The sequence below is a fragment of the Schistocerca serialis genome, chromosome 10 (assembly GCF_023864345.2).
Source record: "Schistocerca serialis cubense isolate TAMUIC-IGC-003099 chromosome 10, iqSchSeri2.2, whole genome shotgun sequence".
NCBI classification, from domain to species: domain Eukaryota; kingdom Metazoa; phylum Arthropoda; class Insecta; order Orthoptera; family Acrididae; genus Schistocerca; species Schistocerca serialis.
Genome location: NC_064647.1, coordinates 209890348 through 209904430, shown reverse-complemented (window position 1 = coordinate 209904430; position 14083 = coordinate 209890348). Strand labels below are relative to the sequence as shown.

General features: G+C 43.8%; 1 protein-coding gene and 1 non-coding gene across 2 annotated transcripts in view; both read right to left on the bottom strand.

The window, feature by feature from the left end:
- LOC126424700 (amyloid-beta-like protein) overlaps window positions 1–2241 on the bottom strand; it is a 132391-nt gene extending 130150 nt beyond the window's left edge. The window contains exon 1 of the mRNA XM_050087425.1: window positions 2115–2241. Coding sequence (XP_049943382.1) covers window positions 2115–2241 — 127 coding nt within the window. The remainder of the gene's footprint in view (window positions 1–2114) is intronic.
- A 6269-nt stretch (window positions 2242–8510) lies between these two features.
- Window positions 8511–8583, bottom strand: Trnak-cuu (transfer RNA lysine (anticodon CUU)). Its single transcript has one exon. It is a non-coding gene; the product is annotated as a tRNA-Lys (tRNA).
- Window positions 8584–14083: the final 5500 nt, after the last annotated feature.

Below are 14083 nucleotides of genomic sequence, written 5' to 3'. Positions count from 1 at the left end.
ACTAATTTAGTATTGGAAGGCAGCGTGGAGGGTAAAAATCGTAGTGGAGAGCAAGAGATGAATACACTAAGTAGCTTCAGATGGATGTAGGTTGCAATAAGTACTGGGAGATGAAGAAGCTTGCACAGGATAGAGTAGCACGGAGAGTTGCATCAAACCAGTCTCAGGACTGAAGACCACATCCAAACCAACAACGGAGCGATTCTACAGCCATAAACATACATTTCGCATAATGACCGCGAAGAAAAGATGCGAGAAATTAGGACTCGTGCGTAAGCTTTTAGACGTTTTTCCTTCGCTCCGTTTTTGAATGGAAAAGGAAAGGAAATGGCTGAAAGTGGTACGTGATACCCTATGCCATGTACCGCACGGTGTCTTGTGTACGTATGTAGATGTAGGTGCAGAAATGCACAGCAGACATCTGTAAAAACGCATGCGATTTCAGCGCGGACGGCCAAACGGAAACAACCACTGGAAACACGCGAGACTCATTCTCCATAGGCGCTGCAGTCGATTCACTTTGCACGAGTAATTGAATGAGACGAGGCGCTCGTGTAAAGGCCGCTTAATGCCTATCCGCCCGCTGCCGCTATGGCTCGGTCGGCGGCGAGCAGCTAGTCTCCTCGTCACGTCACGGGGAGCGCCGTTCCTTTGTTCTGTTCCACCGGGTCACGGCCGACACCAAGGCTGGGCGTGCTGGCGCGGAAAAGTGACCACCTCATCTCATCCCAGTTGTCTGTAACTGCCTCTATTTATATACGAGGGTCACTTCCAAAGAAGTGCACATTATTTTTTAAAAAATCCATCTTTTATTCTACATGTTTGAAAGTTTTACAGTGTATAGATACATCCTTTAGGAACAGTATTTTCATTTCTCCACATAATTTCCATCCCTCTCAACAGCCTTACGCCATCTTGGACCAGCGCCTGTATACTCGCACGGCAAAATTCTGGACCAACCTGTTGGAGCCACTGTTCGGCAGCGTGCACAAGGGAGTCATCATCTTCAAACCTTGCTCCACGAAGAGAGTCTTTCAGTTTCCCAAAGGGTCGATTGTCGACTTGAGCCAGGTCAGGACTGAAAGGCGGGGTATTTCAATATTGTCCATCCGAGTTTTGTGATCGCTTCCACGGTTTTTTGACTGACATATGGCCGTGCATTGTCGTGCAACAGCAAAACATCCTGCTTTTGCCGATGTTGACGAACACGACTCAGTCGAGCTTGAAGTTTCTTCAGTGTCGTCACATATGCATCAGAATTTATGGTGGTTCCACTTGGCATGATGTCCTCAAGTACGAGTCCTTTGGAATCGAAAAACACCGTAGCCATAACTTTTCCAGCAGAAGGTGTGGTTTTGAATTATTCTTTCTTGAGTGAACTTGTATGATGCCACTCCATTGATTGCCTCTTCGTCTCTGGTGAAAAATGATGGAGCCATGTTTCATCACCTGTCACAATTCTTCCAAGAAATTCGTCTCCACCATTCTCGTACTGTTCCAAAAGTTCGCTGCATACCGTTTTTCTTGTTTCTTTGTGAGCCACTGGCAACATGCTGGGAACCCACCTGGCACAAACCTTTTCTAACGCCAACACTTTCAGTATTCTCCAGCCACTTCCTTCCCCTATCCCAACGTAGCGTGACAATTCGTTCACTGTGATGCGTCTGTCAGCAGTCACCAATTGGTTAACTCTCTGCAAATTGTCTGGAGTGTGTGCAGTACGAGGCCTGCCACTGCGAGGACAATCCTCATATTGCCCTGCCCGCTTTCATCGCGTAATCTGGTTGTCCACCGACTAACTGTACTGCAATCGACAGCAGCATCTCCATACACCTTTTTCACCCTCTTGTCGATGTTCCCACTGTCTCGTTTTCACAGCACAGGAATTCTATGACAGCACGTTGCTTCTGACAAACGTCAAGTGTAGCAGCAATCTTGAAGACATGCTGTGATGACGCCACTCACGGGAACAGGTTGAACTAAGTTTGAAAACAAGCGGGAAGGATATATCTACACACTGTGAAACTTTGAAACATGCCGAATGAAAACTGTATTTTTACAAAAATAGTGTGCATTTCTTTTGGAGTGAGCCTCGTACATGTTGCGAGGGGTACTTTGACTCCGCTCCTTTCGAAGATACACTTTGGCTGAAGAATCTGGCATAAGCCGTATTGGATTAGGTAATGACTTATCATCATTTGAAGCTTTCAGGTGCTCTATGACGCGGAGCAAAGTCGCCATTTTACCAGTGGTTAGCACACTGGACTAGCGGTTGGAAAAACGACGGTTCAAACCCGTGTCCGGCCATCCGGATTTAGGATTTCCGTAATTTCCCTAAATCGCTTCAGACGGCCGACTTCTTTCCCCATCCATCCCTAATCCGATGGGACCGATGACCTCGCTGTTTGGTCTCCTCCCCCAAATCAACCAACCAACAAACAAACAATTTTATCAGGATTACTGTGGTGTAGTGGGACCCGGCAGGTTAGCCGAGAGCGCTAATGCGCTGCTTCCTGGACTCGGGTAGGCGCGCCAGCCCCGGATCGAATCCGCCCGCCGGATTAACGACGAGGGCCGGTGTGCTGGCCAGCCTAGATGTGGTTTTTCGGCGGTTTTCCACATCCCTCTAGGTGAATACCAGGCTGGTCCTCGCGTCCTGCCTCAGTTACACGACTCACAGACATTTGAAACACATCCGCACTGGATGCAGCCAGATGGGGTACGCTGATTCCGTCCGGGGGAGGGGGGGGAGGTGGCGGCAGGAAGGGCATCCGGCCACCCCTTCACATTAACATGCCAAATCCGGTTTAACCACGCCGACCCCGCGCACAATGCTGGACAAAGGCGCAAGCGATAGAATACTGTGCTGTAGTGAGTACACATGTGGAGTTACAAAATCGAAAGCTCTCTTATGCGTCCAGCAAACTACAAAATTTTTGTTTTCACTTCCACATTTCTGAAAACTACCACTCACAATAAAAAACGTAGAAAAGAGTAGAATGAAATTTTCACCCTGCAGTGGAGTGTGCACTGATATGAAACTTTCTGGCATATTAAAACAGTGTGACGGTCTCAACCCGAACTCGGCACCTTTGCCTTTTGCTGGTAAGTGCACTTGCCCGCCAAAACCAAAGGTCCCGATTTCGAATCTCAGTCCGGCACACAATTTTAATCAGCCAGGAAGTTTCATATCAGTGCACACTCGGCTCCAGAGTGAAAATTTCATTCTGGAAACATACCCCAGGCTGTGGCTAAGCCATGTCTCCGCAATATCGTTTCTTCCAGAAGTGCTAGTTCTGCAAGTTTCGCAGAAGTGCTTCTGCGAGGTTAGGAAGGTAGGAACCGAGGTGCTGGTCGAAGTGCAGGTGTGAGGATGGGTGACGAGTCGTGGTTGCGTAGTTCAGTCGGTAGAGCACTTGCCCATGAAAGGCAAAGGACCCGAGTTCGAGTCTCGTTCTGGCACACAGTTTCAATCCGCCGAGAAGTCTCATGCAAAAGACTGATAAATATGACAAAGAATCAAAAAGCGATGGTCTCAGTCACCTACTAAGTGGAGAAGGAAATTCACAAAATAGTTATTTTAGGAGACTTCTTTTCCAAACAAGACCATCTTCAATTAAAGTACACATGCAAATGAAATATATTCCACTACTTGTACGGTAATGTTCATGCTGATGATTTTTCTCGTTGTTCCACTTACTTTCAAGTGTAAAAGAAGATGCTTAATTTTCTGGCAGTGAATTTTAATTTTTTGCACAAATTACAACAGCACAACCAGCAACCAGCAAATTTACAACCACAACCAGCAAATTTATTTACTACTGAGAGAGCTTCTCCTTAAATACTTCTTTGTTACAGATACAGATATACAAATAGTCAGTATGAAGCCGGCAGATACACAGAAAGAAAAGAAATCAACTGTTTCCAAAATGTGCAATAAATGCACCACGTATAGGAGAGGCCTGTTTTGTCATCGCTGGGTCACTCTGGCAAACAGAGGAGTGGCAGCATAAACGCACCCAAATTCAGACGGCACACGCTACCCAGACTGTATTCATTCAGTATTTGAAGATGAGAAGCAATCAGCGACGTCCGTCAAATATCATACACCAATAAAAACCTTTACGAAGCTTTCTATTGCCGATACAAACCCATAAAATTGTGATAAGGAAACCACTTATCGCTTAATATATTTTTCGCTGTTCATATACTAAAACTACAGCATCAGGCATAACACTTTATACTACTGATTTTTACTTCACTCTGTTCGCAACACCTTTTGCGGACAGTCTCCACAAATACTCCTACTTATACATGGAAAATCAGATCGCTGTACGACACACAATTCAGGACGTGGTAGTGTTTTTTTTTCAGTCCGAAGACTGGTTTGATGCAGTTCTCCAAGCTACTCTATCCTGTGCAACGCTCGCCATCTCCAAATAACTACTGCAACTTACATCCTTCTGAATATGCTTATTGTATTCATTTCTTGGTGTACCTTTACAGTTTTGACACACACACACACACACACACACACACACACACACACACACACACACACACACACACACACACACACACTCTTCCCTCCACTATTAAACTGGTGAGTCCTTAACAGAACGAGATTTTCACTCTGCAGCGGAGTGTGCGCTGATATGAAACTTCCTGGCACATTAAAACTGTGTGCCCGACCGAGACTCGAACTCGGGACCTTTGCCTTTCGCGGGCAAGTGCTCTACCAACTGAGCTACCGAAGCACGACTCACGCCCGGTACTCACAGCTTTACTTCTGCCAGTATCTCGTCTCCTACCTTCCAAACTTTACAGAAGCTCTCCTGCGGACCTTGCAGAACTAGCACTCCTGAAAGAAAGGATATTGCGGAGACATGGCTTAGCCACAGCCTGGGGGATGTTTCCAGAACGAGATTTTCACTCTGCAGCGGAGTGTGCGCTGATATGAAACTTCCTGGCAGATTAAAACTATGTGCCCGACCGAGACTCGAACTCGGGACCTTTGCCTTTCGCGCGCAAGTGCTCTACCAACTGAGCTACCGAAGCACGACTCACGCCCGGTACTCACAGCTTTACTTCTGCCAGTACCTAGTCTCCTACCTTCCAAACTTTACAGAAGCTCTCCTGGGAACCTTGCAGAACTAGCACTCCTGAAAGAAATTATATTGCGAAGACATGGCTTAGCCACAGCCTGGGGGATGTTTCCAGAACGAGATTTTCACTCTGCAGCGGAGTGTGCGCTGATAATGACGCATGGTGTGTCCTATCAACCGATACATTCTTCTAGTCACGTTGGACCACAAATTTCCCTTCTCCCCAATTTTGTTTAGTGCCCCTCATTAGTTACGTGATCGGCCCAACTAATCTTCAGCAATTTATGCAGAACTGCATTTCAAAAGATTCTATTCTCCTCTTGTCTAAACCATGTTTCAGTTACGTACATGGCTACACTCCATACAGATACTTTCAGGAAAGACTTCCCAATCCTTAAAATCTGTATTCGATGTTAACAAATTTCTTTTCTTCAGAAACGCTTTTCTTGACTTTGCCAGTCTATATTTACTTAGACCATCATCAGTTGTTTCGCTGCCCAAATACCAATTCTCATCTGCTAGTTTAAGTGTCTCATTTCCTAATCTAATTCCCTCATCATCACCTGATTTTGTTTCAACTATCCTTGTTTTGTTGTTGGTTTTGTTCATCTTATTTCCTCCTTTCAAGACACCGTCCGTTCTGTTTAACTGCTGTGTTGCTGCTATGTGGCTGGCAAATCCCAAAATTTTTATTTCTTCTCCCTGAACTTTAATTCATTCTCCAAATTCTCCTTTGGTTTTCTTTATTGCTTGCTCAGTGTACAGCTGGAATAACATTGGCATTAGGCTCCAACCCTCACTCCCTTATCAAGGACTGCTTCCCATGCATGTCCCTCGACTCTGAGAGCTGCCGTCTGGTTTCTGTGCAAGTTGTAAACAGCCTTCCGCCTCTGTATTCTATTACCAAAAGGTTTCTCTAAGTCTACAAGTGCTATAAACGCAGGTTTGCTTTTCTTAACGTATCATCTAAGATGGGGTCAGTATTGCCTCGCATGTTCCTGCGTTTCTCCGGTACTCAAATCGACCTTACCCGACGTCGGCTTCTACCAGTTTTGCAATTCTTCCGCAAAGAATTTTGCAACATTTCATGAGATATGATGTCATAAACATTGCGATGCCTGAGAAACTAGATTTACGAAAAACGGACTCATTTTATACATGGGAGTGAGTGGGGTTACTGGTGTCTACTTATTGCTTTATTTTTTGAATTTGGAAGACACCGCCTAGTCATAACACAATCACGCAATATGTCTTCGCAACAAATAACTGTGATTTACCCTCCCATATTTCTGTCAGTATTGTAAAGGAATTGTCTTTATTGCTCGTTACAATTACGTGTTGCTATGAGCTACTTAGAGCTGCTACGTGCTCTGCATACCTTATACACATTTGTTTTAATCATAAGAAGTACCACTTACGACGTATGGTGTCGGATGCGTGGTTTCACCGCCATATGCTGACAGCATAAAATTTCAGCTCCCGCGCAGCGAAAAATTAAGCCATTCTAGCAAGCTGAGGCTAAATGGCGCATTCGACAAATTCCGCAGGCGAGTGACGCCTTGTCTGGACACGTGCCAGCAGCCGAAAACCAAGAGTCGACGTCACCGCCATGTGTGCTGAAAAAAGTTACCGCAGAAGCCACGCTAACCTGGCTGTACTTTCCTGGAAGGCGAGTTACCGCGCGGCCCTGCTAACGTCAACAAGCTGCTGCTACGAATGGAAACTTCGCGTGAGTCACCATCTGGAGCATCATGTCTGCCTCCCCATTTCTCTGCTCGTGATGAATATTCATCCGGGCTTCTCCTTTCCCCTCTTACAATACACTGCCGGTAATTATACACTGAAGCGCCAAAGAAACTTATATACGCGTGCGTATTCAAATACACAGATACACAAACAGGCAGAATAAGGCGCTGTGGTCGGCAACTCCTATATAACACCAGTGTCTGGCGCAGTTGTTAGATCGCTTCATGCTGCTACAGTGGCAGGTTATCAAGAGTTAAGTGAGTTTGAACGTGGTGTTGTTCAAATGGCTCTGAGCACTATGGGACTTAACATCTGTGGTCATCAGTCCTCTAGAACTTAGAACTACTTAAACCTAACTAACCTAAGGACATCACACACATCCATGCCCGAGGCAGGATTCGAACCTGCGTCCGTAGCAGTCGCGCGGTTCCGGACTGAGCGCCTAGAGCCGCTAGACCACCGCGGCCGGCGTGTGTTGTAGTCGGCGCACGAGCGATGGGACACAGTACCTCCGAGGTAGTGATGAAGTGCGGATTTTCCCGTACGACCACTTCACGAGTGTTCCGTGAATATCAGGAATCCGGTAAAACATCAAATCTCCGACATCGCTGCGGCCAGAAAAAAGATCCTGCAAGACGACTGAAGGGGTCGTTCAACTTGACAAGTGCAACCTTTCCGCAAATTGTTGCAGATTTCATGCTGAGCCATTAACAAGTGTCAACGTGAGAACAATTCAACGAAACATCATCGATATGGGCTTTCGAAGCCGAGGGCCCACTCGTGTACCCTTGATGACTGCACTACACAAAGTTTTACGCCTCGCCTGGGCCCGTCAACATCAACATTGGACTGTTGATGACTGGAAACATGTTGCCTGATCGGACGAGTCCCGTTTCAAATTGTATCGAGCAGATGGAGGTGTGCGGGTTTGAAGACAACTTCATGAAGCCATGGACCTTGCATGTCAGCAGAGGACTGTTCAAGCTGGTGGAGGCTCAGTAATGGTGTAGAGCGTGTGCAGATGGAGTGATATGAGACCGCTGATACGTCTATATACGACTCTGACAGGTGACACCTACGTAAGCAACCTGTCTGATCACCTGCACCATTCGCGTCCATTGTGCATTCCGACGGAGTTGAGCAATTCCAGCAGGACAATGCGACACCCCACATGGCCTGAATTGCTACAGAGTGGCTCCAGGACCACTCTTCTGAGTTTAAACACTTCCACCAAAGTCCCCAGACATGACCATTATTGAGCATAGCTACGATGCCTTTCAACTTGCTGTTCATAAGAGGTCTCCATCCTCTCGTACTCTTACGGATTTATTGAAGCCCTGCAGGATTCATTGTGTCAGAAAAACTGAGCTAACAGCTACTTATTGGCAGAGCAAATAACGGAACGGCAGTAAGAGTAATGTCAGCCAGTAATAGAGAGAAATAAAAAATAATGATTAGACAATGGGGAAACGATCGAATGTTTCCGCTCTAAATAATTAGAGCCCGACCGCATCGACTGTTTTAATTCGGTTGTTTCAGTCGCTATTTTTAACGTCAATACTCTAATAAAATGTTCTTTCTAGTTGTTGTAGTTGACTTGGCGAAAGCGTAGTAAGTTCGGCGCTAAGTTCGAGACCATAGTTGACAAATTAAAATATTCGCCCAACGTGGGGCTCGAACCCACGACCCTGAGATTAAGAGTCTCATGCTCTACCGACTAAGCTAGCCGGGCCCCTGGTGATTGGTGACTAAAACCATCTTCAAACCAAAGTTGTTCTAGCAGAAATACGTCACATATGGGCATGACAAATTGGTGCGAACGCATGAGCGTGATTTCGGTGTGGTGAAAATCACGAGGCCACGCGCGAAGTGATGTCATCATGCGCCACGGGTTACGCAACAGGAAAGACAGTGCGCCGCGCTCAAAGAGATGCGGCTATACACAATGGCCGGGAACTACTGAACACCGAGTGCTTAATGGGACTCCACCACGGCACAATTACAGGCTTAACTTTTTCATCAGTTTACGTAACACAAGAGTGCAAATTATGTCGTAGACAGTTTGTAGTACAGAAAACACCTGTAGATTGTAGTAGCTGGGAGACGCTAGGATCATCTCTGTAACACTTCCCTGTGACGTCACTAACCCGTGTACATGCGTAGTTTTGACCTACGGCTCCCCTCTCATTTTTCGTACTTTATGTACGGTATACACGCACAATATGCATCATTTGTTGGCTTCACTGATTTATCTTCCGGTAAACAACTGTTGTATTGTATATGGCACCGTCAGTACAAAAGTGATTAAACAAATGTCTACACAAATAATTATACAAATGGTTAAGATACATAAAGATTGCAGTAGTTCAAAATCAAACGCCTTTTGCATGCTACACAACGAGTTTTTTTGATTCAGTATCATTCTCAGAAACCAGTTTCGCCAGGATCGCTTATAAATATTTTTACTGATTACCGGTTTCGACAGATCTGTGCTGTCATCGTCAGATCATGTAATATTTTAACAGTAGTTCATAATCTTTACAAACTTGCAAGCCACGTAGTGATGGAAAATGACGCAACGTCACTATGTGCCTTGCAACTTCGTAAAGTTTATGAACTTCTGTTAATATGTTACAAGAATCCATGATGACAACACAGATCTGTCGAATCCACTAATCAATAAAAAGAAAGCGGCCCTGGCGAACCTGGTTTTTTAGAACAGTACAACAACTCAGAACGCTCCCAATAGTTGACAAAATGTCGACCACATATAATTTTTTATTTAACGAAATGTGCAGAATCGAAAAGGCGTTTTTGTTTTAAATTGCTCCAATTTATATATAACTACTGCAAAAATGGCAACCACAAGGAAATTGGTGCACAAATATTTCTAGCTGGTAAACGCGGCAGAGTAATACCGAAAAAATTTGATTTCCATGTATCCGTGAAAACACCTTTGAAATTGTGAAACAGTCGTATAAAGAAATACGAGCGACGTACAAATGCTTAATTACAGCATCCAAATTGAGAATCATAATATTTAAAATAAAAATTCTGTGCAACGTTTATCTAACTCAAAATTTGATTATAAACAACATTTCTAGTTACATGACGAATAAATACTTGAGCTAGTGACATAAAGCTACCCCTGTGACTCGTTAATTGTAATGGGAAACTGATGTCTCACTGGAAACTGCAATCTCTTGAAGTGAAAGGATAGATCTGTCACAGTAAGGGGGATCTCTTGAACGATGTCTGGCACAGTGGTATATATGTGTACGTAAATTCCCACAGCGTGTGAGGATACCGTCAGCGAAATGTTTAGCGAATATGCGAGGGTTGTTCAGTAAGTAATGCCAAACATTTTTTTTTTTTTAAGCCATTAATATACATTGACAAACGTCCTTTTTGGTGCTTCACATTTGATGTTTGTTCTGTGCGCCGGTGGAATTTCGAACCGTTATGGCAGATGCCAGAGCCGTAGGACAGCGTCGAAATGGCCTCTACATACGACTCACGTTACAAGCAGCGTGCTGTTATTAAATTCTTCTGTGCAGAACAAGAAACCGTGATGAACATCCATAAACGTTTGTGTGCAGTGTATGGCGATGCTGCAGTTGATAGGAGTACAGTTGGGCGGTGGGTAAAGAGAGTTACAGCTTTAGGAAATGCAGAAAGAGATCTCCATGATCAGCCACGTTTGGGTCATCATTGCCTCATCCACCGTACGGTCGAAACCTGGCACCCTCTGTCTTCCATCTCTTTAGGCCGCTTAAATATTCTCTATGGGGACGCGAGTGTCAGTCATGCAGTGAAAACATGGCTACGCCAACAGGACAAGAGCTTTTACCAGCAGGAAATAATGCTCTTCCACAACGTTGGCGTACGGCCATAGAACGTGATGGAGACTATGTAGAAGAATAGGGCATGGACAAGACATGTTGATGTGTACGGTCACCAAATTCTGACTCTTAGCAATAAATACGCTCTGAGAAAATAGTTAATAGCAACGTCATGCATGATACAGCAGTTTTCCCCGCATCTCACTGTTTACGTCTGTAACATCCATGATATATATATTTTTTTATTACGAGTGGAATGTGAACGTTTGGAAAATTACGTAACTCAATAATATTTATTCAATTAGATAATTATTTCTTAAAAAGATGATAATTATATAAAACAGAGACAATACTTGTCTCACATTCTTTGTTAATCTATGTAATTCTTTTGTTTTGTACCCTTTTGTCGTCTTCTTCTGATGTACGTCGTCGACGCAAGACGCGAATCGATTTGAAGTCTGTTGAATGAAAAACATTTAATGTAAAATTATTGTACTTTTATGTTCATTTGCTGGTAAAAAACCAAATAGAGACAAATGCGTTAAAACTGTTTATGATTAATTATTGAAAAATCACTTCCTCTTTTAATTATAATTTTGTATTAATTGTTTTATCATAGCTGCAAGAAGCGCAGCCATTGTTAGTTGCGATTATATAGTAATTTCGTCTGTACTTCTAGTTGAAAATAACATGGGTTTGTGTTAAACAAATTTGCAAAACAATTTAATAATTTTTTTTATTGGAGGCATCAATTTAAATGATTAATTACTTATTGAGCAAAGGAAAATCTTAACTAAAAAAGAAATCCTGTATCTTTTGTTGGCCGCCATCTTAACTTTTATCTCAGCGGCAAATTTAAATTACTTGAAACTGCAAACAATATTCCGATGTGTAAGAAATAAATGTGCACCGGTGGTACTGAACTCTATCTATAAAAGAAAAAATTAATCGAATCAGACTGCACCTTCTAAGAACAGTGCTCATGGTATTTGTTGTTGAACAAGATTTCATTGCTGATGTATGAGGCCAAAATTAAACTACGCACCAATCACGGAGAAAAATATTTCTGGTAGCATACATCAGTGTTGTGTGCGAGTAGTGTTCGGTGGTTCCTCTTCAAGATCATTTTGCTAAGAATAATTAAATCCATCGAAGACAAAATTTATAAAAGCTCTGATGTACGATCTGTAATTTTAGTGATATGAACACAGCTTATAGTCAACATTATTACACTACGTCAGGTGGAATTCTTGTGCAATTTGAACAAAATAATTATCCGGGAGAAGTTGTAGTATGAGTAATGCATTATACATGTGTATAATATTGTCAGTATCATTTACAACATCAAATCAATGCTACTGCTAAATAACAGAGTGATTTCAAACCGTAGAATACCATAGAGTATCGTATCATCCATATTCATTGCATTTGGCCATGTTGATGATACACAAAAACCGCCACACGACGTTATACCACCTGAAACATGATAGCCATTTGGTTCCTACCCCCACAATGATGGCTGCCTCACAGTAAGAGATATGTGTACCAAGTTTGGTTAAAATCGTTGCTGTGGTTTACTCGGTAACTGGATGGACCTGGGTTCCGTTAACGATGACAGTACCGGTTTAAACTGAGATGGTGTCAGATAAAATGTTTGCACTATGCTCTCAGTTTCACGAGATTCATTATTCGTTTACCTAAAACATACAAAATTATATCACTGTGTGGGACATATACCAGGAAATATACACATCAAAAACGTTTTGCATCACCCCGGTTCCCAGAACTCCTGGAATGACGTTTATGGAGACGACCATTGACGTAGTAAAGTAAAAATGTGATTCACCCGAAGAGCCGAAACGTTTCCATTAATCGACGGTGGCATCCCGATGGTCCCGTACCCATTGCAATCGTAACTGATGATGTCGTTGGGCCAGCATGTGAACACGTAGGGATGATCTGTTGCGGAGCTCCATGTTCAACAATGTACGATGAACGGTGCGCTCTGAAACACTTGTGCGTGCACCAGCATAGTGCTCTTTCGGCAGAGATGCCACAGATCGCCATCTATGCTACTTTACGGAGATGGTAAGACTCCGAACCTCACGTTCTGAGCAGAATCGTGGACGTCCAACCATTTTGCGCCTAGCGGAAGTTTCACTGTCCTATATGTTCACGACAGTAGCACATGAACAGTCTACCAGTTTCGCCGATTTCGAGTTACTCGTTCACGCTCTCTGCGTAATCATAATCTGCCCTTTGTGAGAGTCGCTTATCTCTATGGATTTTCCCATTAGCAGCCCATATCTTCGCTAGGGTGGTCCCCCGTCCGTGTCGGCTTTTTTTACCGCGTCACGGGCTGGCGACGCCGCCAAGCGGCATCCAACGTTGCGGTGGGCAGTCGTCATAATTTTTAGGCTTATGAGTGTATTTCACATAATAAGGAAAAAATTATTAACAACAATAACAAAGAAACTTCCTGTCAGGTTAAGACTGCCAGGAAGTATCGTATCAGCGCACACTCCGCTGCAGTGTGAAAATTTCATACTGGAAACATCCCCCAGGCTGTCGCTAAGCCATGTCTCCGCCATATCCTTTTTTCCAGGAGTGCTAGTTCTGCAAGGTCTGCAGGACAGCTTCTGTGATGTTTGGAAGGTAGGAGAAGAGGTACTGGCAGAATTGAAGCTGAGGGGAAGGGCCGTGAGTCGTGCTTGGGTAGCTCAGTTGGCAGCCGGCTCGGTAGCTCAACCTGAACGGGTGTCATTGGACGTCCGCTCTGAACAAATTCAACGAACAATATAGAACAAAATGAGAAAAAAAATTGGTAGAGCACGTGCCCACCAAAGGCAAAGGTCCCGAGTTCGAGTCTCGATCCGATACATAGTTATAATCCGCCAGGAAGTTTCATATCAGCACACACTCCACTGCAGAGTGAAAATCTCATTCTGGGAACAATAACAAAATTTATACAAAGTGAGTCAGCTGCCCCAACCTATAGGTTTTAGGCAACCCACAACGCCTTCAAAAACCACATGCGAGATTTTCATATTCTCTCGCTCGCTACGCGCAGACCGTTAGTCCTACAGAAAAAATTAACAGGGCCTTTTTGAAGGAAATTTAGTGTAGTTAAATTTTGTACTGGGATACACATTCGCTGGGATTCTCGAGTTATTCAAGAAAAATGCGTTTGAAGGTCACTTTGTGACGTTGTTCTTGCATAATTCGAAAATATCTGTCCATTATACGACCTGTCATTGTAAACTACACTCCTGGAAATTGAAATAAGAACACGGTGAATTCATTGTCCCAGGAAGGGGAAACTTTTTTGACACATTCCTGGGGTCAGATACATCACATGATCACAATGACAGAACCACAGGCACATAGACA